General features: G+C 57.5%; 2 protein-coding genes across 3 annotated transcripts in view; one reads left to right on the top strand and one right to left on the bottom strand.

Annotated features, from left to right (window-relative positions):
- The window catches only part of SCUBE3 (signal peptide, CUB domain and EGF like domain containing 3), a 32,264-nt gene extending 9,688 nt beyond the window's left edge, over positions 1-22,576 (top strand). The window contains exons 3-23 of one of the 2 annotated variants that reach the window (XM_088180505.1): positions 99-224; positions 3,015-3,149; positions 4,103-4,228; positions 5,160-5,276; positions 8,306-8,353; positions 11,237-11,353; positions 12,922-13,044; positions 14,174-14,290; positions 15,350-15,472; positions 15,664-15,798; positions 16,042-16,134; positions 16,219-16,335; positions 16,413-16,574; positions 16,826-17,029; positions 17,109-17,270; positions 17,549-17,716; positions 17,805-17,966; positions 18,204-18,401; positions 18,814-18,966; positions 19,137-19,216; positions 19,380-22,576. In XM_088180505.1, the coding sequence (XP_088036631.1) occupies positions 99-224; positions 3,015-3,149; positions 4,103-4,228; positions 5,160-5,276; positions 8,306-8,353; positions 11,237-11,353; positions 12,922-13,044; positions 14,174-14,290; positions 15,350-15,472; positions 15,664-15,798; positions 16,042-16,134; positions 16,219-16,335; positions 16,413-16,574; positions 16,826-17,029; positions 17,109-17,270; positions 17,549-17,716; positions 17,805-17,966; positions 18,204-18,401; positions 18,814-18,966; positions 19,137-19,216; positions 19,380-19,529 (2,816 nt within the window). In that variant the 3' untranslated portion in view covers positions 19,530-22,576. The remainder of the gene's footprint in view (positions 1-98; positions 225-3,014; positions 3,150-4,102; positions 4,229-5,159; positions 5,277-8,305; positions 8,354-11,236; positions 11,354-12,921; positions 13,045-14,173; positions 14,291-15,349; positions 15,473-15,663; positions 15,799-16,041; positions 16,135-16,218; positions 16,336-16,412; positions 16,575-16,825; positions 17,030-17,108; positions 17,271-17,548; positions 17,717-17,804; positions 17,967-18,203; positions 18,402-18,813; positions 18,967-19,136; positions 19,217-19,379) is intronic. The other variant, XM_088180507.1, reaches the window with a different exon arrangement.
- Positions 22,577-23,268: 692 nt separating this feature from the next.
- Positions 23,269-26,425, bottom strand: RPL10A (ribosomal protein L10a). The gene is made up of 6 exons (XM_014872754.2): positions 26,362-26,425; positions 26,090-26,164; positions 25,921-26,001; positions 25,462-25,610; positions 24,470-24,642; positions 23,269-23,473 (listed from the first exon to the last, which is right to left on the bottom strand). Exons 1-6 carry the CDS (start codon positions 26,364-26,366, stop codon positions 23,303-23,305), a joined length of 654 nt encoding a protein of 217 aa, XP_014728240.1. The 5' UTR covers positions 26,367-26,425; the 3' UTR covers positions 23,269-23,302.
- Positions 26,426-26,478: the final 53 nt, after the last annotated feature.

Below are 26,478 nucleotides of genomic sequence, written 5' to 3'. Positions count from 1 at the left end.
GACCCCCAGGGCACATCACCAGCTGGGTGGCAAGGATGCTGGAGATGGGGAGCAGCACCCATGCAGCCCTGCAGCTCTCCCACCCTTCTTCTCCCCAGATGTTGACGAGTGTGAGCGGGAAGACAACGCGGGCTGCGTGCACGAGTGCGTGAACATCCCCGGCAACTACCGCTGCACCTGCTACGACGGCTTCCGCCTGGCACACGACGGCCACAACTGCTTAGGTGAGGGATGGCCGTGTGTCACAGCTCCTCAGCTGCTCCAGCACCTGCTGGAGACCAAGACCAAGCACCCCCAGATCTGCTGCAGAGCCCTGGAACCGTGGTGGCACTCTCAGGGCACTAAGCCAGCTGCAGGCACGTCCTGTGCTGCATCAGCTCACTGGGGACAGGATTGCTCCCCGCTACACAGGAGCGATGCCAAGGGAGGATGCTCCATGCTGGGAGAGAAAATCACTCTGTGGGTTCATCTGGGAGGGCTGGGGTGAGGCAGAACTGGGGGAGTTGGGTTTGGAGTTGCTGGGGGTGAGGCACAGGCTCCCCACAGCCGCATCCTGCTGCGGCAAGCGGCCGGGCCAGCAGCTCTGTGCCTCTGCCGAGGGCAGGACCAGCTCACCCGGGCCCTGCCGCTCGCTCCGCTCGTGCTTGAGGTCAGCCCTGCACCTGCCAAAATAGATGAGTTAATAGCAAATATGGTGGGGATGGGAACCAGCGAAGGGACTGGATAAATAATCCCCGGGCCAAGACAAACCCGGCATCTGCCTACGGAGCGGCCGTGCATCCTCCCTGCCACTTCCCACCGCCCCAAACTCCATCCGGCCGCGGCGGAGCCAAAGCTCCCGTCAGAGCCCCGGGGCCCGTGGAGCTGCCCGCGCCCGGCAGCCGCTTCCTCCCGCATCCCACCGGCATCCGCGGCGGGAGCTCCGGGCCACGGCACAGCCCGCCTCCCCTCTGCCTGGAGCTCATGCTATTTTCTAATTAGTGTCTGCAGAGGGGTCATTAATGAGCTCATCACTGGGGGGAGGAGGAGGAGGGGGAAGGGATTATGGACACATACGTTTTGCATTAACCACCATCACCGGGATCTTCGCAGCCTCCTCGGGGAGGGGGGAGATTTACACAGCTGGGAGGAGGCGCGGGCGGGCGGCTCTGCCTTCCTCTCCCGGGGGAGGATGAGCCCGAGGAGAAGAAAGGAAAGCTGGACGTCATGTGTTTACAGAGTTGGGTAGGAGGGGATGGAGATGGCTGGGGAGCGGCCGGGCAGGCAGGGATCTGGGGGGAGCATGCTGACTCCCACCTTGAGCCCTTCCTTAGCTCATCCCAGCGTCTCATCTCTGACCCTGACGTGCTTTGCCTGACCTGCCTGCATCCCCTTTTAGTAAAAAAAAAAAAAGAGAAGCAGAGCAAAGCAGCGTGCTGTGCCCAGGCTTTGCCAGTGCCATGGGCAGCAGCTGAGCTGGACAGGGGTCAGGGTATGTGCCCACCAGAGTCCACCAGCCCCTCCATTGCCCACCCTGGACGACCTTTTGAACCAGGACAGGAATTCAAGCCCCCATCCTGACACAGACCCTGCTGGCTTCTGCCCATCTCTGTTGTGTTTAATAAAACAGGTATTAGAGCGGCGGAGTCTCATTTCAGCCATAGGGTTTGAACGGCTGCCTCCTCATTTTTGGGAAGAGCTGGAAGGAGAAGTTGCAAGACATTAAGCCCTTGTTCTAAGCAGGGGGATTTGAGGAGAATTATTGGCATCTGCAGGACATAGCTTGGCTGGGATGAGCATTGGAGGAAGCCATGAGCTTCCTGCCATCACAGAGGACATCCCTTAATGCCTGGCTGCAGCCCAGGTGTCAGCCCTCACTGCCCTATGGGTCAGATGGTGTTTTCAACACCTCCTTTCCAAGAGAGCAAGTTTGTGGGGTGCTCCCGGGCTCTGCTGCCTGGCCACTTCCAGCTAGAGCTGCATTTGATATTTCTGAGCATCCCCTCAGCACTTGCCAGGGGCTGGGTCACAGTGCAAGGCTTCCAAACTGCTCAGGCATCCATCTGTCCATCCATTTTGCCCCAAAGCAAGGGTTTTGGGTGCATGCTGTGCAGTTTGGGGAGGGGCCCTGGGAGCCCCTGGCGCGTGCCGTCACTGAGCCGCTATTCCAGCGTTTCCGCTGGGCCAGGCTGGCGGGGCTCAGTTTTCCCCTCAGCCACGGCTCTGAAACGCTCGAGTTCCCAGGACGTTTTCTTTGGCATGGGGCCCCTCGCTTCCCAGCCCGACACCATCACCCGGCCCCGGCACCGCGGGCAGAGGGGGCAAGGGGCGGCCATGGCACAGATTTGTCTCTGCCCGAGCCTGGTGTCCTGGTTGCTCTGGCAGCTCAGGGCACTGGTGAGTTCATTGTCCCCAAAATGCCTCTAGAGAGAGCATTGGGCAGTTACTCTTCATTAAATGCAGGTTTTGCAAGGCTGGAGCAGCAGCAGCCTGGGGCGAGGGCATTGCTGCTGCCACGGGGCCACATCTCAGCCCCTTGCAGCCTTGGCCTGTTAAACCAAAACAGGTGTGAGGGCAGCCGAGCAGCAGGGCAGGGGATGTGACTCTCCTTACAAGTAATTATCCCTGCTCTGGGCTAAGGTTTCCCAGCTCCTCCTAATGAAGTGCAGGCATCCCCAGCTGGCAACAGGCTCTGAGGGGCTGGGAGCAGGGGCCAGCTGCAGCCAGCATCCTGGATGAGCATCCAGTGGGTGCTTTTGGTTTTCTGGGACAAGGAAAGCCCCTTTCTCTGTGGTCTGGTGTTCCCTTCTGTAAAATGAGGCCATCAGTGAGGGAAGCTGTATGATCCCTGCACCCACTCCTGCTGTGCTTTGACTTTATCCTCTGCACCATCAAGCATTCCCCTTTCTTCCAGCTGGGGGATCACAGATGTAAGGCAGAAGTAGGTTACTACCCAGCAGATCTGTCCCAGCCAGTCCCCGTCACCTCGGTGTGCCAAGGAGCTGTGCTCACCCTCTGCCACCTTCCCTCTGCAGACCTGGACGAGTGCTCGGAGGGCAACGGTGGCTGCCAGCAGACCTGTGTCAACATGATGGGCAGCTACGAGTGCTTCTGCCGGGAGGGCTTCTTCCTCAGTGACAACCAGCACACCTGCATCCAGCGCCCTGAAGGTCAGTGCTCAGCGATTCCACGCCCTGGGGCACCCTCCATGCCTGTGCTTATCAGGCAGGTCTGTCCTCTGTCACCTCTGGCCGCTCCTGCTTGGGTTTAGGTGCTGCTGCTGGGTTCTTGTGTGGCAGATTTGAAAGTGAATCTACGGCAGGCACGTTGGGAGGAGAGGTGACAAATGTCCTGCAGAAAACCCTCACAGGCATAGCAATACTGAGCAGGGGACATTAATCCTATGCCCAGAGCAATTTATTGATAAATGGAAGGACCTGGAGGTCCTCACTCCACCGTAAGAGACACATCTTCCCCTGCCAGGTCTTGCACAGCACCGAGCCCTTCTCAGTCTCAACTCTAAATTGTTGCCGTCTGGAGCAACCTCTTAGCCAAAATAGGAGGAAATGAGAGATTTTTGCGTCTCTGCTGATTTTTATCTCTGCTGCTTGGCAAAGCCAGCTGAGTGTTTTTGCTTTCTTCCTTCCCCCTTCCCAGCTGTGTTGGTCACTCCAGCTCCCCAGGAATCTCACCCTGCCCAGGACAGCTGAGCAGCTGCAGTGGCATCTCCTGTGTCCCCATCCCTTGCGTGTCCAAGAGGGATGAGCTGGCTGCTCCCTCCTCCTGGTGCCACAGTGGGTGGTCCCTGCTGGGGACAGGGATGCAGGTGCTGGGTCTTGAGCTCAATGGGCTTTAAAGTACTGAGAGATGTGGGAGCAGGGTCTCATCCAAGGTGGAAGAGGATCAAAGGTTGAAGGCTCCCAGGTGGTTGTGTCCACCTTCCCAAGCAGCTCTGTGCCAGGAGCTGGCCAGGGTTATCCTGTCCCCACAAGGTCCCCACTGACAAGGTTTCCTCTCGTTGCCATCTTCTCCTCATCCCACCGCACCTCAGACGTCCTTCTGCCGCTGCTGACCAGTGCCAGCAGCTTTTGGAGCATTTCTTTGCTTCCTTTATCTCTTTTAGAAGGCATGAACTGCATGAACAAGAACCATGGCTGTGCCCACATCTGCCGGGAGACCCCCAAAGGGGGCATTGCCTGCGAGTGCCGCCCCGGCTTCGAGCTCACCAAGAACCAGCGAGACTGCAAACGTAAGGAGCACTCCAGGGCTGGGGACACGGCCTTCCAGAGACCCCCTTAGCCTGTCCCCATGGCACAGACACCTCCTGCCCCTGCAGCAAAGCCCTGACCCCCTGGTAGCTGGTAGTTCATTGAGCACGAAGCTCAGCATGCTCAGCTCTGCCTCTGTTGCCCTTACAGACAATGCTTCTGGCAGCCCCTTTACCATGGGATGTTTTGTCCTTACATGACCAGGCTGAAATGGCAGTTCGAGGGGGTCCCAGAGGCTCAGCATCCCCTGTTCTTGTCCCAGTGTTTTTCACTTTCCAAACGGGAGGTGAGCAAGGAAAGTGCAATTGGCATGTGAGGAGTGCAGGAATCCTCTCCCTGGGGGTTGTGGTGCTCTCAGCCTGTCTGATCTCCTGCCAGCATCCCACTGGCAGTGCCAGGGTTATTAAATAGATATGTATGTGTTTATGCAATTATTTTTATTTTGTTTCTCATTTGCTGTGTGCAGCAAATGTGTAAAATTGCTGATGAAATGAAAGTTTAATCCTAAACGAAACGAACAGCACACCTTGCCCCCTGGGGAGGGCTGGCAGGGATTCCCAAAAAGCTCCTGTGTCATTCCAGAGCTCAAGAAAGTTTCACCCTTCCCCTGTAGCACTGGATTCAGGCTCAGGGTCAACCAGCCCACCAGTCCCCTTTGCTTGGACTCCAGTGATGGCATTTAGTAAATATGCAGAGGGAAGACATGAGAAACCACATAACAGCCTGCATCTGCTAAGATCCCACAGGGAAAGTGGAGGGCTTTAGGAATTATCTGTGAGGGAAGGAGGGAGGGAAGGAAATCTTTGAGGGTAAGGATGAGGTGTTTCCAAGCCAGCTTTATGTGCTGCATGTGGATGCTAGGCAGGGAGGAGGAGCTGGGACCATGGTGACACCGGTGCTTTGCTCCCACAGTGACCTGCAACTACGGGAACGGGGGCTGCCAGCACACCTGTGATGACACCGACCAGGGACCCAAGTGTGGCTGCCACGTCAAATTCCTGCTGCACTCGGACGGGGTGACGTGCATAGGTAGGTCAGGCCACAGCCCACACGTGGGTTGAGGTGTGGGGTGGCTCATCTTCCTCCCTGGGTGATTTGTCCTTGGCCTGGTGAAGGGTTTTTCCCAAGCCTTGGGCATGTGGTGATTTCCTTTTGCTGAGGCCAGGGAAGCTCAGCACGTGTGTGAGGGATGCTGTGGTACCTGGGGGTGCAGGGATGTGTCTGCACAGCCACAGGGAGCAGAACTGGTCTTGGTGGTGCTTGAGGGGACACCTGGGGACAGGTTGCTGTGCTGGGGTGTGAGCAGGGGTCCTTGCCTGCTTCTGTGCTGTGAGGATGTCCCCAAGCTGGGAATTGTTGCTGTGGCTTTCATTGGCATATTTTGGGAGGGATGTGGAGGGGGCAGGTTTGCCCACAGCAATCTGGTCCAACTTGGTATTGTGGGGCCTCGGCTCAGGAACATTGTCTTGCAAAAAAAAAAAAAACAAACCAAAACCCCAACAACCTGACAACTCAACCACCCCCAGAATTGTCCTTTTCCTGTGTGTGTTTTCAAATTGTAAAACATCAAGCAGAGATAGAAGTTTTACTGGTTTCATATGCTTGTGCTGTTTAACAGCTGCTTTGATTTAAAAAATGTTATATTTGGGGAGTGATTAAGTCCACAATTGCTTGAGACATTTGAGTTCTTATTGCAAAATGAAAAAGAAAAAGGAACTGAAAGCAAGAGAGGTTTTGGCTCCCCATATCCCTGCTGTGCCTGAACAGAAAACCCTCCCGTGCTTTCCACAGACGGCTCCGTCCTCAGGGCAGAGGATCCCCCCCTGAGCCCCTGGCTGCTCGCTGCCAGCTTGAGGGGTGTTTGGGGCTGAGCCCCCAGCAAAGCCCTCCTGCCTGTCAGCTCACTGCTGCCTTAATGTCACTGCTGCCCCTCAGCCTGCTCCCAGGATGGATCCCAATCCCTGCTGGCTGCTGGCAGGCGCCTGCAGCCCCTGCTCCCCGCCGTCCTCGTGTTTGTTCCCGCAGCCGCTGCGCCCTGTCCCACCTCCGAGGACTCTCCCGGGGATCGCTGGGTGCCTGGGTGGGGAGCTCTCCTCCAGCATGGGGCTCAGGGGGTGGATTCCTCATGGATGGAGGGCCCTACGTGCGTCTGACTTGGGCAGGTTTGGGACCAAGGACGCCCCTGACCTGTTGGGTGTAGGGGGGAGAGAGCAGCTGTCCAAAGCATCTTGTGATCTGGGGGATGCTTCAGAGCTGTCTGTTTGCTGGGGGGCTGGTCTCTGCACTCAGACCCTGGGTACCACAGGTGTGAGGGTGGGATTTGGGAGTTTCCAAAATCATTCATGCTTTTGTCCTTGGACAAAGTCTCCCTCTTTGTTCTCCTGCCGGACTGGGGAGACATCTCCCACCAGAGCCAGCACATCCCTGTGAGCTCTCCCCTTGTCCGCCTTTGCAGGGGAAATCAAACACTGCACTAGAGGATTTTGGGAGCAGCACCAGCCCAAAGCCCACCACCACACCACGCCTGTCTCATCCCTTTGGGCTCTGCAATCCCCTCTCACACGAAGGGATCTGCCCAGCTCCTGCTTTCCCTGGGGGATTCCCAATCCCCAGCCCCACCGTGGGAACACCAAGGGGTTGTGCTCCAGCCTCTGGGAGCCAGCAGCCGCCCCGCAGGGATGCCCAGCTGGCAGATTTACAGCCGAGGTACCTGCTCGGATATTTATAACCACCCTTTCTTGTTTTATGGCTCGGGCACAGCAAACAGCCCTCCCCCATCCACACTGCCCCCTTCACCGCCCCTTCCCCATTTCCTCCAAAATATTTCATCATTTCAAGGGGAATAAAGTTTCCAGTGAGGGGAAACGCAAAGTCGTTCCCCGGGCCATGGGCTTTGAAATTGTACGCGGTGCGTTTGATGGGCTGCCGGGACAGGCCCCTGGTCCAGGTTCCCTTCAGATCACACCACGAGGCAGGAAGCACGATCAGCCCCTCTGAGTGACAGTTTCATTAGGCCACGGCCGGTGTTTTTCATTTTTCCGCTTTTTATTGCTGCTTTTAAAAATGCAGATAATGAGGAACATGCCTCTAAGCACAGGGGCCATCACTAATGGCTCCCAACATGTCTGCAGGCACGAGGGGGAGGGGGAGCCGGCAGGGGAGGCCGATGACCTTATATATTTATATTTATGCTCCAAAAGCAGCCTTAAAAAAAAAAAAATTAAAAAGCATATAAAACATCACTCCAGCAGCCAAGGGTGCAGTGCCCGTGGGGAGATGCAAAAACGGCTGTCACAGTTGATGCAGATTTTGGCTTTCCAGGGAGATTTACCAGCCAGGGCATCATTGCAGCTCACTCCCACCTATATGTGGGGTGCAGCAGGGCTGTTGCTGGCGAGCACTGGTGGAGCAGGAGGGGGTGGACAGGGAAGAAATACGATTAGATGGAGAAGGAAACTAAACCCAGCTCAAGTTTTATGGCTGATTTCCTGACCCACGCCTCGGCGGTTTGAGGCTGCACTGCTGATGCTCCCCAGCTTTTGGGAGCAGTGCTGGGAGCTCTGCACCCACAGCTGGGGTGCACTGACCCCTGGGTGAGGCTGAGCAGCCCAAGCACACCCAGGATTTGGGCTCACTGCTGGCTTGGCTGCTAAATCCAAGGGGTGCAAGTGCCACAAGCGGGATGTGGTTGCCTTCCCAAAGCCCATGGCTGCTCAGTGTCCCCGTGGCTCTGCTCGGGGGTCACACCTGCCCTGGCACGTGCTGGTTTTGTTCCCGACGAGGGCAGGACCTGGCTCCCCAGACTAACAGGCTGCACTAACGCTGCTCCTAACGCGCTTCTCCCGCTCGCATGGGGCTCCAACCAGCCCAGCACAGCTGGAGGGGGTTTGGAGAGGCTGAGGGACATGGAATTGCTTGGGAGGTGGGAGAGAAAAAGCCCAAAGGGACAGTTTCCACCAGGCTGGAAAGGCAGCAGAGTCAAGCCCATTGATGTGTGACACCAACCAAGTTCCCTGCTGGACACTGTTTCTAAATCACTTTTTTATAATGTTAAACAGGGGAGAGACACTTCCAGCAACACGTTATCCTTGAGACGTTTTCTAATGGTAAATATTTTTGTTCTCTCTATCTCTACGAAGGGGTCTAACCGTAGATGGTCTCTCCTCTCGAGGCCATAGCGGGGCTCGGGGGCTGAGCTGCTGCTCTAACCGCATGTCTCACTAACCCTGCCCCGCTGCTGCTTCCAAACCCTGCCAGGCCAGCCTGGGGCTGGGCTGGGGGGCAGAGCAGGGAACGCTCCCCCTGCTGTGCTTGCATGAGACGGGGGCTCTCACTCTGCTTTGGTGGATCCAGCCCGGCGCCGGGGGTGACAATCTGCTTTGCAGTGGCTGTGGCAGTGGTTACCCCACACCCAGGACGAGCTCACAGCGGGCTGCCAGCAGCTGTGTGGTGGGGAGGGGGATGCTTGTGCCCAGTTACCCCTTCCTAGAGCCCACCCACTCGAGGATGGTCCCTTCTGGGACCTTCAGGGTGTCCCAGGGTCTGGCCTTGCCGTGCACAGTGGGCTCTCAGCCCAGAGCTGCAGCAATGGCACAGCTGCAGTGGCACTTTACAGAGCTGGGCACCTCCCCAGGGATTTCTTTACATCCCCGTGGGGTCTCCAAGCCTTTCACAAAGGTAAGGTGATGCCTCTGCTCTGCCACCAAGGAAACTGAGGCAGAAAGTGCAGCAACTTGTTTATGGTGGGGAATCTTGTTTCTGGATGTACTGGGGACAGGCAAACTCCTGGCACATCCAGGAGCTGTGGGAGATCAGCTCACCAACACAGGGAGCACAGACTGCAGCTTTTGGAGGGCTCTGCAGAGCCTTTCACACAGGGGTGGGAGAAAGGGGAGACCCCAGATCTGCGCCATCACCACGCTCCAGCCAGCCCAGCTGTAATCCCTCTGATTACCACAGAATTAATCCCCTCTGGCTCATGGGATCACATCCTGCTGAGATTGTCACTTCTCAGAAGGTGGAGGTGAGGCCAGAGTGTCTGCAGTGAGGGTGCTGAGCAGGGCGAGGAGAGCCATGGCACAGCAGTCAGGCAGTGAGACCAGAGCTGGGATAGAGGAGGGTGGAAAAGAGTCTGAGTGTGTGTGTGTGTGTGTGTGTGTGAAGTTTTGTCCTCTCCCTGCCTGAGCGATGGAGGCCTCACCAAAGCCCTGTGTGGCTGGTGAGTCACGCCAGGCTGGGAGCAGCCCTGGGCTGCCAGCTCCGCCGAACAATCGCACAATCGCTGCTCCCCGGGGCCGTTCCGGAGCCCAGCCCTGTGCCGCCAACCTCCACTGCCCCACAGGTGCCCCAGCAGCCCCCTGCAAGCTTTCTGCAAACCCACGGCAGGGTCCCCCCCTCACAGAGGGGTTTGCAGGGGTGCTCTGGCTGTGCTAACCCAGCTCATACCCGATGCCCACCCTGGGCAGCTGGGAGGGTGGGTGGGCTGGTTTAATCTCAGGTGAAGTTCCCAAAGGTGCAAAGGGGTCAGGAAGGGTGCTGCAGTGCTGGAGGAGGCTGTGAGCACGGTGACAATATGCCCAGGGCACCACATTGTCTGGAGAGTTCCATCCTCCATGCTGCAGCTGCTTCTCCAGTTCTCTGCTGGCTGCAGCACCTGAACCAAGCCCATCGTCTCATCTCAGTGGTGACCCTGTTAAATCAATCCTCCCCTGCTTCTGCATCAGCTGCTGGAACAAATGCTGGCGTTGAACAAATGATTCACTGGGCTTTCAGAAAGTTTCCCTTCCCTTGGGCGCGGTGTCCCCCGCCCCGTGTCCCTGTCCCCAGCAGGGAGGGGATGGCCCTGGCACGGCTGGGCCATGTGGAGCACGAGGACCTGGCTGGAGGAATAATATCTGCAGCAATCCTTCCCCTGCCGTTAGGTTTTGTAATTGTGCTGGCGATTAATTTCATAAAATGGTCCCTTTTGTTCTCTTATTATGGGACATCATAAAAATAGCAGTGGCAAGACGAGCACAGAGCGATCCCAGCTCCCGAGCCCCGCGGCAAATGGTTGGATGGTTCAGTCATTCCTACCCCATGCAGCGCTTGCAAAGAGCAGGACAACCTGGGATTTGCTCTTTCCAAGGAATTTCTTCAAGGCATTTTCAACTTGGGTTCCTTGAAGCCCAAATGCCTCATTTATCCAAGCAACCAGCCTTCTGAAAGGAATATTTTATTATCCTTTGTGAACAACTTAATGCACTTCAAACCATTGTTCTGGTGGTTAGGGTTGAAATTGAGGATTGATCTCACAGGGAAGCTGTCAAGCTGAAAATGCTTCATTTAAATTAGTGTCCCTTCTAGTCCTACCAGCAACAGCTGACTTTGATAATACTGAAATAATTAGCTTTTTTTTTTCAATTGGATTTTTTTTTCCACTGATGCTGCCTGCCTCTGAGTGTGTGTTTTAATTATATGATGTGTCTCCCAAATTAGCCTGACACACTGGACCAGCCGCCGTGCCTGAGCAGTGGGTGATGGTCAGGGACCGCTGCCACAGGGTCACCCGTGTTTTTGTGGCTGGGTAGCTTGGTGGCAGCCAGGGGGACAGGACCCCCCTGCCACCCCACGGGGGGACTGGGGCTGTGCCCCCACGACCCTGGGAGCTGCAGCCTGGGCACTCCTGGCAGGACCTGTGTCTGGCTGCTTTTGCACAAGTGCTCTTCTGACTTTGTCCCTGGGAAATTGAACTCCTCCTCTTTGGAGCTGCATGGAGGCCTCTTTGGGGCCCTGTTTGTGGGGGACACCAGCCCCCATGTGTTCATTATTTCACGGCTCTGTGGCCTCGTTGCTGTTGTGTGGGAGCCAAGGGCGGTTTCCATGGGCTCTGCAGGGAGGTTTGTACCCGCTGCCACTCCCAGGCTGTGCCATGGGGGACATCTGCATGGCATAACTCCCCCAGCCCTTGGAACACCTCACCCCAACCTTTCTGTCCCCTTCCCATGCAGAGACGTGTGCTGTGAACAACGGGGGCTGTGACAGCAAGTGCCACGACGCGGCCACCGGCGTCCACTGCAGCTGCCCCATGGGCTTCATGCTCCAGCCCGACAGGAAGACGTGCAAAGGTAGGTGGGTGGCAGTGGGGCTGGGGTCCTCACTGCTCGCCTCTGGGTGCCTCAGACCCCCGTTGTGCCCTCAGTGCCCTTAGAAAAGGCTCAGATTTAGCTCAGCTCGACGTTGCCCCCAGTGCTCACTGGCTCGGTGTTTGCATCCATGGGATGGGGACAGGAATCAGCCCCCTGCATGGGGACTGGGACGCCTTGCTGCAGGCACCATGCTTGGCCCCACGCCCCTGGGAAGTCTACGGGGAGGAGGAAAAGGGGATCAGGTCAGGTTGGAGGCAGAGGCATAGCCCTTGTGGGGCTGGAGGGTCCTGTCCCATCTCACTCCCCCCCACAGCCTCAGCTGCCCCAGGGGAAGGGCTGGATGTGCAGGGAATCCACAGCTGCTCTGGGTGTGAGATGCACAGGTCCCTCTGGGAGCACTGCCCCGCCAGGTCCGAGCACCATGATGTCCCACATGGGGGAGAACACCCTGAGATGCTGCAGGTCCCACCAACATCCCCAACCACCTGTCCCTGCCAGGCAGGGCACTCCAGGCTGCTTTCCCTGCACCCCAGACTTGCCCCCCTCAGAGCTGGCCGATGCCTGTGTTGTGTCTTCTGGCAGCTCTCAGAACTTGACCCCGGCTGAAAGGAAAGCCTGTCCCACTGCTGGCTGCCTGTCTACCTGTTGACTGCTTCCAGAACCCCCTGCCCCTGGTATTTTATCAGAGCATCCACTCCTCTCCCATTCTGCAGTTTCCAGCGACATGCAATAACCCAGAGCCACGTCCCCTGTGTCTGGGGTTTTATTGTGGCTGCAGGCGGGTTTACAGCTCACTCCCTCACAGTCATAAAAAGAAAGCCTCAGCCCCAGAGAGGCAGAGCTGCTGCCCCAGCACCGGGGGATGGAGGGACAGGGCAGGCCCCTGCCTCCTCCTGGTCTCCTTTCATTCCACACAATTGACAAATTTCCTAACAGTAAATTTTGTGATTAGTGGAAAAACAAGAAAAACAATCAAAACCTCCACATTCCAGCCTCTTTCCAGGTTGTTGGTGTTCTTTGCAGTTGCTGTGCATCATCCTTTTTAGCTTTGTTAATGGTAGGAAGGAGATGGCACACAGAGAGGCAAGGGTTGAAAAGCAGTTATTTTGTCAAGTGGCTGCTTTTGAAGGAGAGGGTTCCCCTCTGGTTTTCTCTCTCTTCCTGCTACTCCTGGTCCCCCAAAGCTATCCCCAGCACAAACCTGTATCTCTGCAAACTCTGGTCTAGTGCTCTCACTCAGCTGAGAGGCTCTTTTGGTGCTCCTGGCTCTACTCTGGGAGACACTGAGACCTGCAGAAATTAATGATTTTGCACCACTTCCAAGGAGGGCTGAGCCCCAGAGTCCTGCCCTGGCCCAGTGTCACACATTGGCTCCTCAGATGCACACAGAGAAAACCAGCAGCCACGTTCCCCAGCTGACCATCAGAGCCCAAAGGGTTTCCTCCATTTGCCAGCTCATGGTGGGGACAGCATCCAGAGGGGATCCCTGGGTTCCGCTGGCCGAGCATCCCAGCCAGGGTGTGATGGGTGTCCCTTGTCCCCACCAGACATTGACGAGTGCCGGCTCAACAACGGCGGCTGTGACCACATCTGCAGGAACACGGTGGGCAGCTTCGAGTGCAGCTGCAAGAAGGGCTACAAGCTGCTCATAAACGAGAGGAACTGCCAAGGTAAGGGGCACTGGGTGCCCAGGCCCCCTGCCCTGCCCCTCCCTGTGCTCCCATGGCCGCTGCTGCAGAACTGCTGCCTCGGATGTTCATTCCTCTGGGCTTTCCTGTGGACTGCATACATCCTTCAGGGGATTAGTGTTGGATTTAGGCTCTGGTCTGGGGCTTAGCCCTTCAGTCTCAGAGCTGGGGACTTGTGGGGTCTTGCAGAGTTAAAGCCAGCAATTAGTCAGATGCCAGGATTCCCAGTTCTTGGAGGGCAGGAGTAGGGAGAAGATGCCTCCTGCTCACTTCAGAGAGAACTGGCTGCTCCATGCTGCTTCTTCCACCTTTTTCTCCCTGTCCCAACATCTTTCTACACATCCCACATAAACCCAGCAGGTCACTGTGCTGCCCCCGCAGCCCATGGCCAAGGTCAGCACGGCAGGTGTGCTGAGCCTGAGTGTTGCCTCCTGGAAACACACGGCTGAGGAAGGAGGGGGCTGGCAGGCTCCGGGGCTGCCACTGCTTTCATCTCCGTCCAGGTTCTGTGCTCTGGGAGTTTGACGTGAACGCAGCAATTAACTTAATGAAGCCAATGAAATGATGCTCCAGCCCACCAGGTTGGGTTCACCTCCCAACCGGGGCCTCCCTGCCCCAGCGAGGTGCCCTCAGGGCTGAGCAGGCATTGCTGGCACGTCCCCGAGGCAGGACCTGCCCGCACAGCATTCCTGATCCCTCCCTGGCATCGTCCTGATCATGGCATCCTCCTGATCCCTCCCTGCCCTGGATTGGCAGCAGCCGGGGGCTCTTGCAGCCCTCCCATGCCAGGGGCAGGATACTGGCCCTGTTTGGCCCGTTTGAGGTGCAGAGGGGCTGCAGGAGCTTGTGGCAGGGGGGTGCTGGTGCAGCGGGTGAGGAGGAGCTTGGAGGGAGCACAAGGTTCTGGAGCACACTGGTGTTGGATCCCCGGAGCATCGGTATTGAATGCCCAGAGCAATCTGGTTCTGGACCCTTGGAGGATACCAGTGCAGGGTCCCACAGCATCCCAGCGCAGCCCTCAGCTTGCTGGAGCAACTGGAGCAGGAAGGGGACAGTCCCTGTGCCCCTCTGCCGTGCCAGCTCTCACCTCCTCCCATTGCCTTTCCTCCAGACATCGATGAGTGCTCCTTTGACCGGACCTGCGACCACCTCTGCATCAACACCCCCGGCAGCTTCCAGTGCCTCTGCCACAAGGGCTACACGCTCTACGGGCTCACCCACTGCGGGGGTAGGTAGGGTTAGACGTGTGCTGACAGGCTGTCACCCCGCCGGGGTCGGGTCCCCAGGAGGGGCACGGGGGGCACAGCTGCTGTGGGACCTCTGGGGACACTGCCCACCCCAAGGGCGCATGGGGAAGGTCGGTTCCACGCATAGCCCGGGCTGAGGCCAGGCAGGGAGGGGGCTCAAAGCCAGACTCGCTGGTGTCTGCAACTTCAAACAGAGCGACAGGAACAATTTGCGACTTGTCTGCAGCGGGAGAGAGGGAGAAATCCCCGGCTTTTTTGGCAGGGAGCTGTGACGGGGTGGGAAGGGGAACATCAAAAGCGTTTGATTTAAATTTCACAAGGCAGATAGCTCCCAAGGGCGGGGGCGTGCTGCGCCCGGGAAGCGGGGAGGTGGATGAAACATGCTTTGCAGGGGCTGCCGGAGCGTGTTGTGGCAGCGGAGCCGGCGGCCCGGGATGACGAGCCCGGGTGCTCCGGTGCTGCCTGGCTGGCGAGGGTCAGCGACCCTCCTCATATTTCTGAACTAGACAGTGAGCATGAGCCAGCGCAGCCCCGGGGCTGTCTCGGGGTGCTCCTGCAGCAAAGGGACTGATGGCTCCCACCAGTGCCCCGAGGGAGGGGGAGCTGGGCAGGGAACGCTGTGACAGGGGCAGCTCCATCCCTCACCTGAAGGATCATTTCAGGCCGGGGGTCCCTGCTGAAGGGAGGGACCAGGGCTGCTGAGCCTTTTGAGTTCAGTTTCTCAGTGCTTCCACATCTCCTCCGTGTGCTGCCCCCCAGCCCACGAGGGGCCAGGGCTGGGCTCAGCCTGGATGGGCTGCACCCATCCCTGCCTAGCCCTTGGGGACACCGGGAGTCGGGGTGTCCCTTATCCTCATGGAGCTGGAACAGCTGCAGGGAGGTGGCACTGCTGGAAATGCCCTGTGGTGCAGATCTCCTGTCCCAACTGAGTTTAGATTTATCCATCCAGAATGGCAGCCCTGACAACACAGTGATTCAGTGATTCAGAGCCGAGGGTTCCCACTGCCCCTCACCCACTGCCTCTTCCTTTATCCCCACAGACATCGACGAGTGCAGCATCAACCGGGGTGGCTGCAAATTCGGCTGCATCAACACTCCTGGCAGCTACCAGTGTACTTGTCCTGCTGGCTGCAAGCTACACTGGAACAAGAAGGACTGTGTGGGTACGTCAGGCCAGGAGCCAGCACGGCTGCTGGAGGAGCTGGGGGCTTTGGGGGGCCGGGCTGGGGTCCCTATGCTACACTCTGACACCCTCTCCTCCCCGGTGAATCCCCCCATGAGCTGGAGGGTGCAGTGGTCCCTTGTGGGTCTCTGAGCTGTGCCAGCCATGGCCATCCCTGATTGTCATCACCAGCTGGTGCGTGTCCCTTGGAACTGGTGAAGTGCCTGCCAGGTTCAGTGCCACCACGGGCCACCCTCACCTGCAACAAGATGGGCAAGAAGGACAGCTGTGCCCTTTCCTGCACCTCCAAGGCCCGGTTTCTGCCAGGTACTGGTGCTAGTGCCACCACCAGCATGGGCAGGGGGGTCCCCATTTCCCTGCATGGCCCAAACTGAGGGGAGTGGAGTGCACAGCCAGAATGCAGTGGCTGAGGGAGGGAGGGAGGGCTCATTGATGGGTGTAGATCCACAGGACAGGTCCCTGGTGCAGAATCTCTATGGCAGGGTGCTGGGCACAGCTGTGACTGCCTGCATCACCCTGGCAGAGCCAACTCCCCTTACTCCCCCACAGAGTCCGACAGCAGCTACACGGTGAGCTGTGGGACCCCCGTCCTGCGGCAGGGCAGCCAGCACAGATCCACCAACAGCAGCCAGCAGTGCCTCGGTAAGGGGGCTCCTGGGGTGCCCACGGCTGCTACCAGCCTGGCTCGGCCATGCCAGCTTGCTGAGCACCCACCTGTTCTTTCAGAGACTGTGGCTGCACCCGTCAAGCAGAAGGCCTCCTTCAAGATCAAGGATGCCAAGTGCCACCTGCACCCACGGACCAAGGGCAAGCAGGAGGAGGCTGGGAAGGCTGGGACACAAGGTGAGGTGTGATGCTGGGGGAGGTGGGAGTGCCTGTGCCCAGCAGGGATGGGATGCTGAGCTGTCCCCCGTGTACAGGTGGCTCGGCACCGTGCTCTGACTGCCAGGTCACCTTCGTCAACCTCAAGTGCGACTCATCCAAGAAGGGCAAGGGGCGCCGGGCTCGCAACTCCCCCAACAAAGAGGTGACACGCATCACGCTGGAGTTTGAGGCGGAGATCAAGCCTGAGGAGATCACAGGTGGGCACAGCACTGGCCTGACCTGTCTTGGGTGCAGGCCTAGGTGATGGGGCCAGGGACACAATACCATCCCCATGCAGCAAGGAGAGATAAACCAGTCCTCATCTTGCATGATTGGCATGTGCTGGGTAGCCCTTGCAACTGAGCGTTTGGGGGATGGTTTTAATGCTTCTGGGCTTCCCTCTCCACCCCTCCCTTCTTACTGCATCCCTGTTTCCCCCTGTACCCCCATTGTTCTCTGCACCGCCCAGCCAGCTGCAACCTGCACTGCCTGCGACAGAGAGTGGAGAAAAAGCTGAAGTCGGCCATCAAAGCCCTGAAGAAATCCATCAACCAGGAGCGGTTCCTGCTGCGCTTCTCAGGGATGGAGTACGAGGTGGCCCGGAAGCTGAGCGTGGCCCCGGAGCGGCAGGAGAGCTGTGGGCCGGGCCAGCAGCGCCTGGCCAGCAAGTGTGGTAAGGAGCGTGGTGGGGTACAAGGGGACCCGGCGGTGACAGCCGCCACAGCATCACCGACGTCCCCCCCGGCTCTCAGTCAGCTGCTCGCAGGGAACCTATTACCACGGGCAGACGGAGCAGTGCGTGCCCTGCCCCCCCGGCACCTACCAGGAGAAGGAGGGGCAGCTCTCCTGTGACCTGTGTCCCCGCGGCGACACCTTCGGACCCATCGGAGCCACCAACATCACCGGCTGCACCGGTAAGGAGGGCACAGGGTGGGGCTCGAGGCACACTCGGGGAATGTCCAGGGCTGCAGCTTCAACCATCAGCCAGCAGGCAGGAGAGCCTTGAGCATTCCCAGGGCGCGCAGGAGTTGCTGATTTGGGTGTTTGTTATTTAAAGGGGACCCCAGGAAGGGAAGCATTTGTACTGGGTGTACTGGTGCTGCCGAGGCTGAGGGTGAAGAGGATCTGGGTATGGGGCAGGAGAGCCTTGGGCATGTGGGGCGCCAGGACAGAGCAATTCCTGTGTCTGCAGGTCAGTGTCCCCCTGGCCAGCACTCTGCTGATGGCTTCAAGCCCTGCCAGCCGTGTCCCCGTGGGTCCTACCAGCCCGAGGTGGGGCGGGCGCTCTGCTTCCCCTGCGGCGGGGGGCTGACCACCCGCCACGAGGGAGCCGTCTCCTTCCAGGACTGCGACACCAAAGGTAGGTCAGAGCTGGTCCCCAGGACGGGGCCACCCAGCAGGGCTGTGCCAGCAGCTGACACAGCCCTCTGTGCTCCCTGACCCCCCAGTGCAGTGCTCCCCTGGGCACTACTACAACACGAGCGTGCACCGCTGCATCCGCTGCGCCGTGGGCACCTACCAGCCCGATTTCCGGCAGAATTACTGCATCTCCTGCCCTGGCAACACCACCACCGACTTCGACGGCTCCACTTCTGTGTCCCAGTGCAAAAGTAGGAGAGCTGAGGTGGAACAGAAGGGGGAGGGACAGGTGTGGGGTCCTCCTTCAAAAGTATTTTAAAATCCTGTAGAGTTTGGGGCCATTTCAGTGCTTTGTGCATGCTGGCAGGTGTGGGGGGTTGCCTATATAACACCGCCCCTCTTGCTCAGTAAACCAGCCCCAGTGGAACCCTCCCCCCAGTGCCCCCATGCCGCTGGTTCCCAGTTGGACCCGTCTCCCTGCCTTGCAGACCGGCAGTGTGGAGGGGAGCTGGGTGAGTACACGGGCTACATCGAGTCCCCCAACTACCCGGGGAATTACCCTGCCAACATCGAGTGCACCTGGAACATCAACCCCCCGCCCAAGCGCAAGATCCTCATCGTGGTGCCGGAGATCTTCCTCCCCTCCGAGGACGAGTGTGGCGACGTCTTGGTCATGCGGAAAAACTGTAGGTAACCGAGGAGGCCACGGTGCTCAGGGGAGGAGCTGGGGAGAAAAAGGTTGGGGTTTGGCAGAGCTGCCTTGTGCAAAGGGAGAAAGGCACATCCCGGGCAGCAGGAGGGGAATTTTGGGAATAGGGGGAGTGGGGAGATGAGCATCACCCTGCTGCCCAGGTGTCTTGCTGGATCTCAGGGGATGGACATGTGGGTCTTCATTTTGGGGGTTAAAAACCCCATTTGGTGCTTTCAGAGCAAGGAAGGAATAACAGTCCCTGGTATGTAACATGAGGTTTAAGGGAGGCTCAGCCTTGCCCAGCACAGCCATTTCCCATCCCTGATGCCACCCTTGACCCAATAAGGCTGGGGGTAGCTCTGCTGATGGGCAACCAGCATCCTGTGTCCCCTTGCTGTTCCCTGCAGCCTCCCCATCCTCCATCACCACCTACGAGACCTGCCAGACCTATGAGAGACCCATCGCCTTCACCGCCCGCTCCCGGAAGCTCTGGATCAATTTCAAAACCAGTGAAGCCAACAGTGCTCGGGGTTTCCAGATCCCCTATGTCACCTATGACGGTGAGCACGGGGAGGTGCCATCCCAGCGTGCTGATGCTTCTCCCCCCCACAGTTTGGGATCCAGGTTGCCCCCAGTTCACACCTTCTGTGTGTTTGGGGAGAGTGGACTGAAGGACAGGGACCAGAGGTCTGGGGACTAGTGACAGCTCATGCCCTGTGTTTTTTGGCAGAGGACTACGAGCAGCTGGTGGAGGACATCGTGCGGGATGGAAGGCTCTACGCCTCCGAGAACCACCAGGAGATCCTCAAGGTGAGTGTGTGCCCCCAGGGCTGTGTTACCCAGGGCTGTGAGGGACGCAGGAGCATCCATCCTTCCCTTCGGGGATGCCTCCTGCTTTCCTTGTGCTTGGGGCTTCAGTTCAGGGTAGCATGGGAGGGATGCTGAACCTCCCCCTGGCTCGGCTTCCCTGCAGGACAAGAAGCTCATCAAAGCTTTCTTCGACGTGCTGGCACACCCCCAGAACTACTTCAAGTACACAGAGAAGCACAAGGAGATGCTGCCCCGATCCTTCATCAAACTTCTGCGCTCCAAAGTCTCCAGCTTCCTCCGGCCTTACAAATAGCCCCCCGCACCCCGCCGCCCCAGGCCGCCCCGCAGCCAAGGAAACCCTCTTCTCCCTTCCTTCTCCTTTCTGACTTTTCCTTCCTCCGCCTGGCTCCGGCAGGATCGCCACTGCTCGCCCCGCAGACGTCCCCCCACGATTTCCCTGCGCTCCCAGCCGGGGGCACGCTCCGGTCTCATCCAGCGGCGGTGAAGCCGCTCCCCTCTTCCGAAGCAGCTTCTTCGAAGGTTTTAGGAAACTGAAGTAGTGGTCCTTTCACTGTCCCGTGTCCTCCCTTTGGTTTCCTTTACGCCAGGTCTGTCCCCGTTCCCTGGTGCCACCAGCAGCCCAGGACAGTGTGGGGGGCCCTTGTCTTTGCAGCCCCTGGGGAGCAGGAGGTGACACCGCGTCCACCGCAGCGCCGGGCCCCGGCTACCGGCGCCGCTTTGCAGAGGTCGGGGGGAAGAGAACTGACAAAGCCGACTTGATTAAAAAGGAAATGCAAAGGAGTGATGGCAAAGCCCACCAGCGCGGCACCGTGGTGGCTCTGTCCCTCTGGAGAGCCGCGCTGGTGCTGGGAGGGAAGCGCAGCCAAGCCACGTTCCCGGAGAACAATGTCTGGCTGCACGGGAGAAAACAGGGAGCAAAGGAGAAGGACTTTCAGCCGGGTTCGATTTTTTTTTTTCTTCCCCCTCCACCCCAGACACTTGTGCCAAGAAACCAGACTTTGTTACAAGCTCTGCCAAAGAGTAACTCGGAAAAGCAAGCTTTGAGAAGAGCAGGAGTTAATGTTTGTGCACTAGGATATCCTCCTTTCTACCTTTTTCATATGTATTAAGTGCAATCATTTGAGTCTTCCTTATATTATTTAGAGGGAAGTTGTTTTTTTTTTCTACTAGAAACGACAATATTTATAACTGCCTGAGAAATAAGAATGTGTGTTTGCAAGAAAACGAAAACCACCCACCCAGAGCAAGCCGGGCCCTGGGCTGTGCTGACCGGTGTGATGGCATCTTCAGACCTTTTCTGCCACGTTTGACCCCGATAAAAGCCCCTGTCTGGGGGGAGACGGTGCCTCTCCTGCTTGGTGCAGTGGGGTGAGTTTTTGCAGGGAGTTGGAGGCATCTTATTCCATCCATGGGGGATGGAGTTGGTCCTTTCAGGTTGATCCACCACAGTTCGGGCGTTGTTCAGGGGGAGGATGAAGATTCAGCCCTGTCACCTGCTTTGCTGTTGCAAAGTGATTTGATTCCCTGCAGGGGCTCAGGGATGAGCCAACAACTGCTGAGGCCGGGTCTGGGGGGCACAGTGGGAGGAGAGGGGAGCTGCCCTTTCACTCAGCCCCAAAATCTCTCCCCCAGGTACAGCAATCCCCTGAGCAGAGCCACCCTCGTGGGGAGGTTTTGTGCTTCTGAGTCCCACCGGGCATTTTTGGCCCCATCCCTCTGTGTGTTCTCACCCTGTAGGGATGCTGTGGGAGCCCCTCCCCAGGGAGTGAGGCACAGATCCTGGGGAAGGCCCATCCTGCCACCCTCTGTTTCACTGCATCTGCCTCCCCCAGGCAGGCTCAGCTGGGGACAATGGCCAGGTGGACATCACTGGCGGGTTTGTCCCCCCAGCATCTTCATGTGGACAGACAGGACTCCCAGGGACAGGCAACTGCTGCCACCACACATCCCCCTCCTCCTCCCCAAGCCTCCCTACCTTTCCAGCCCTGCCACCAGTTGTCAGCTGTCATCCCCCCACACCTTCATCCCCATCTTCATCCTTTCAAAGACCTGGAGCTGCCAGGACTAAACATAATCAACTTGTCTGTAGCCAAGTGGCAGATCCCTTCCCGTCACTGTCCTCACTTGTCCCTCTGCCCATACCTGAGCCCAGCCCTGCTTTTAACAAAACAATTATTTATTGCTCTGCGTGTCCCACTGGGTCCATCTTTCCTGCATCTGGGGGAAGCAGCTGCTCATCCCTGTTTTCTCTCCTTGATCCACACTGCTCCAGCACCCCCAGAGCCTCTGCTGGGCTCCTTGAGGGGTTGCAGGCGGGCTGAGCACTGGCACAGGGGCTGAGGTTTGTCCCCAGGATGTGTCGGTTGGAAAAGTCTTCCCTGATTCATCCCAGCTGTGGATTTTCCCCTCCTGCCGCCGGCTCCCAGCCTGTTTGGAAGCTCCACATCTGTGGTCTGAGCTGTTTGTCACTTGGTCGCTGTCTGAAAGCAGCTGCTTTAATGCACAAAAGCTGCTGTAGGGATCTGGAGGGGTTTTGTGGCTCTGGGACAGTGGCGCAGGCCAGTGACCTTTGAAAGGGTCCTTCGTATTTAGAAGGGGAAAAAAACAACCCAGCAGCAAAAGTAAAATCAGCCCAGGAATGACCAACCCTGCTGCGGTGCCTTGGAGTGCCACAGCCCCTCATGCCCACCAGAGTTCATTAACTTTGATTAACTCTGGCTGGTCTAATGTCAGGTTACTGCCCAGCTGCCTTTGAGGGACATCAGGGCCTTGGAGTGTCCTGGTTGTCACCCTTGTCACCACAGCAGCCACCTCTGCTTCCCTGAAGCAGCTGTGGAAGGATGAGGTCGGGCAGCGCATCCTCCTGGAACAGCCAAAGGCACCTGGCAATGGTACTTCCCCTTTTTCTTTCACCAAATAGCTCAAAAAAGCCCCAAAAATTCCACAGGGCCCCCGGAGCCACCCACCCCACAGCAGCCCAGCCCCACTCCTCACCCACCCCCAGCTGAGAATGGGATTTGAAAGGCTGAATTCTACATCAGCCACCTCGGGGATCAAGGTTTTGAAGCTGTCAAGAGAAATGAGGGTTGTTGAGGTTTTGGGTTTTTTTTTTTTCACGTTGGAGTATTTATATCTGCCTTTTGCAGCGGGCCAGGACTTGCCATCTCCAGCAGAAATGATTAAAGTGATGAGCAAGATGTAGTTCATGAAGTTATTTGCACTTGATTAAAAGAAAAAAAATTGTTATTTGAACTTTGTAAAAAGAAATGTTTGCATTTTGTATTGTCTTTTTTTAATTATTAAATGGAATTTCTTGGTGTTGTGTTGATCTTTCAAAAACTGGCTCTGATGCTTATTTTAAAGGTTTCTAACAGCAGGATCCAGAGCTATTTTCATTGTTTTGTTCCCTCGGATGCTGACAAGCTTTTCCAGGGCCTGAGGTATTTTTTCTCCCCCCCAGAAGCTTAAACACTGAACTTCCCTAAGCTCTCCAGTCCCTGCACAATGTATTTATTCATGCACATTACTGAGATGCAGCAAATATCATTTTTAGCCCATGGAGTTAGACAGACTGGCTCAGAGGGAAGAGGGGATGGGAAACACCCTCTCCTCTACCTCAGCCCCAACCCCCCCTTGCTGGGCTGCAGCTCTGTCCTTCAGCACCCCTGGGCTTATGGACAATGCTCAAGTCCTCAGGAACAGCACCTGGGCAGGTGTGGGCACTCAGCAAGACTCAGGTGAGCTCGGCACCAGGTAAGGGTCCTCTGTGTGGGCACAGGGGGATCTGGGGGCCACAGCCCAAGTGCTGAGCCTGCACCTGCTGGGACACCTCTGCTCCGGGGGACAGTGGAACCCTTCCCCCTCCCTCATCCTCCAGGGGGGATGATGCTCCTTCCCTCAAAAGCTCCAATATCCCACTTGGAATTCACCTCTCAACTCAACACAGCATCTGAGGCCTTCCTCAGGAGGAAGCGAGCAGTTCTTTGGCAAACCCTCCCCGAGGAACTCTGGAGGAACAGAACCACACACAGTTGTGGATATCTGAGGAGTTTATTGCTGCCCCCTTTAGTAGAGGCGCTGGGGTTTCCCCATGGTGCTCTTGATGTACAGAGCTCGCACGTTCTGCCAGTTCTTCTTCAGCAGGGACACCAGGAAGTTGATGGCCAGGTGGATGTTGTAGACGAGCTCGTCCTCTGTCATCTTCACGTGACCCACAGCCACAGCCAGACAGAGCACCTGGGGACAGACACAGGTACAGCTTTCACAGGCAAAGCAAAGGTGACAAGAGCTGACCTGCTCGTCAGTGTGCTGGGCTGTCCCACGGTCCGGACACTGGACATGGCTTCCCCAGCCCACCCCAGGCTTTTCCAGCTGGCCTGAGGCTCCTGGAAGCCACGTCTATAACCCAAGCAGAGGTGACTGGGTGAGGTGGGAGCACGGCTGCCTCTCAGAGATGGGACACCAGGAAGGACCGGTGGGACACTGTGCAGAACTGGCACTGGAGTACAGCTCAGGCTTACCCTGTCCCCAGCAACTTCACTTTCTGCCTCTGGAGCCAGCTCCCAGCCCTCTCTCTGCACTGTGACAAAGACTAAGCCTCCCTGTGCATGCAGCCTCGAAGTCAACACTCCCCACAGGCTGAAGGCAGAAGGATTTACGAGTGAGCCAACAGGCCAAGTATCAGGACATCATTAGCTCAGCTATTTTAAATGCTCAAGCATCTGCAAACCCTCACATTTGCTGTGTCCTCCCAGCTGTGCCCCCAGGAGTCACACTTGGTCCACTGACACAGAGTTAGGATGCCTGAACAGGGTTATTTTGGTTTGAGGGAGTCAGCCCACCTCGACAGTGAGAGTAGATCCCCACAGAGCTGCTCCCAAGGTCACTTGGATAGAGTCAAGTCCCAGACTCACCCCCAGCCCCACAGGGACACACCTGGCCAGGTCCCACCCCATGAGCATTATCCCCATGCTAGGAGCAGCATTAATTACACCGGATTCTGCTCAGCACTGAAACATCCAATCATCTCTTCATCATTTGCTCCAAGATCCATCAACCACAGTTAAATTATTCCTCCTTTCTGGATGGCCACTGAACCCTCCGAGTACCATCTCCCCTTGCTGGAGGAAACCAGCCACAGCTTAAGGAACACTCGAGGGACACCTACAGCCCAACCCAGAGATGGCAGAGACAAAAACAACCTCCAGGTACACAACTGAAGCCATGCTTTACCTTCTTCATCTGAAACTTGATGGTCGACTTCACCTCATCCACTTTGGCCACCAGATTCTCATTGTGAGTGAGCAGAGAAGGGAATTTCCCAGCTTTGTTCAGGCCTGGGCCCAGGATTCGAGGAATTTGCTTGATCAAGGACTCGGAAGCCAGGAAGGCATCGTACTTCTTAGCTGCAAGGAGACAACCAGGGAGGTAAGGAAAGGACAGACTCTGCTCCCACACCAAGCCTCCAACAAGGAACACAGCTCAGAACATGCAGACAGATAATTCCAGCATTCCCTGCGTCCCACCTGAACCGGTTTTAGCAACAAATCTTTGAGGAAGGACTGTCACAGAAGCCAGGCGCCAGCCCCACTGAACACAGTGACTCCAAATGACAGCTTGCTCCCTGAAGGAACTGTCCTTTCCTGAGCCCCAGGTGACACTGAACTCCAAGTTCTGCCACAGCCTATGCCCACCAGGATGAATGCGACAGAGGATACATAGAGGAGAGGCTTAGCCAACAATCACAGTAATTTCCTAACAGCACGTAGTTCCATGGCCCATTATGGGTTTAGGGGCAAGTTCCTGTCTGCCTGAGGAATGTACCAGAGGGACTCTGGAGTTCTCAGAGAGGGAAGGGTTTCCTTTCTGACCAAGAGAAAATGAATGCATTTCACTCTGTTCACATAAGAACTGCAGGACTAAGGCACATTCTTGCTTCTAGCGTTTCTCAGCTTTTGCTGCTCTCCAGCTCCCCGACCAGGAAATTGAGGGACACAGCAAAGGGTGAAACTGTTGACAGGGACATTTCCTGTGGCTCTCCCTTCCTTGGAGAACCAGCTCCATTCCTGCAGTACTGACCTGTGAGACATACACTGGGAACAGCCTGGTGGCTTTTCTGAGTAGCTCTGGGCAGATTTTAGTTCTGAGGCTGATGCTGCTAAGCTTTTCAGCTTTACAGCTATCCATGATATCTGAGCATAGGGAAGAGCCTTATTAACACTCACCCAGCTTCTTCACCAGCTTCTTGTTTTTGTTGAGCTTCTTCAGAGCTTCTATATCCATGTGAGGGATGTCGACCGCTTTGGCCTCATCGCAGTGCTGCTGATCCCCCAGCAGACAGACCGAGAATTTGGGCCGTGGCGTCGACTTCAACCTGGGGAAGGAAGGTCCGAGTCAGTGACTGGCCAGCACCACCCGCGTGTCCAGGGAGCCAGCACGGAGACACCTTACCACAGCACGGGGCATCCGGCACAGCCGCTCACCTGCCGTCCCCAGCAGGCCGGTGGGGACAGCCCGGGGGCCGCCGCACCTCCCCTCATGTTTTAAGACCCAGGGTGAGGGTCCGTCCAGCCGCTCCCACTGGGCCGGGGCGCGCTGGACTCCCCAAGCGGTTCGGCACCGCGGCGGCCCCGAGCAGGGCCGGGCAGGGCCGAAGGCTGGGTAGGAGCGAGAGGATGGCGAACCTGACGGTACCGGAGAACCGCTTGTCCTTCTGCGGGTCATAGTTCTTGAGGCTGATCTGCAGCTCCACCGTCTCCACGAACCTACGGGAAGAAACGGGTGAGGTCTGGCCGGGCATGGACAGGGGAAGGCCGAGGCCAGGGCTGACACGTCCGGTCTCGCGGCTCTTACTTTCGCTTCTTGGCACGGCTGCCGTGCAGCACCTCCTTCACCGCCTCGTACAGGGTATCCCGGGACACTTTGCTGCTGCGGGGGGAAACGGCAACAAGGGCTCAGGGCCGGCCCCGCCCGGGACGCGGCCCCCAGCCCACCCCGGTCCCCGCAGGTTCCCCCCGCAATGGACCCTGCTGACAGCGCCCCGCCGGCCACCCGAACGGCCCCGCGACCCCCACGGGGCGCGGATGGCGGCGGATGGCGCGGAGCAGACGCCGGGCCTCACACACCTCATGGCTGCGGCTGGTCGGAATGAAGGGGCGGAAGTCACTCTAGCACGGTATAAATAGTGGCGGGATCTCGCGAGACTCGGGAGCGCGGCGCGGCTCCATGTTGTGAGCGGCGAG

This window comes from Sturnus vulgaris, chromosome 29 (genome assembly GCF_052056855.1).
Source record: "Sturnus vulgaris isolate bStuVul1 chromosome 29, bStuVul1.hap1, whole genome shotgun sequence".
In the NCBI taxonomy this organism is placed as follows: domain Eukaryota; kingdom Metazoa; phylum Chordata; class Aves; order Passeriformes; family Sturnidae; genus Sturnus; species Sturnus vulgaris.
The sequence above is the reverse complement of the archived record's forward strand: the minus strand, read 5'-3'. Positions and strand labels throughout refer to the sequence as shown.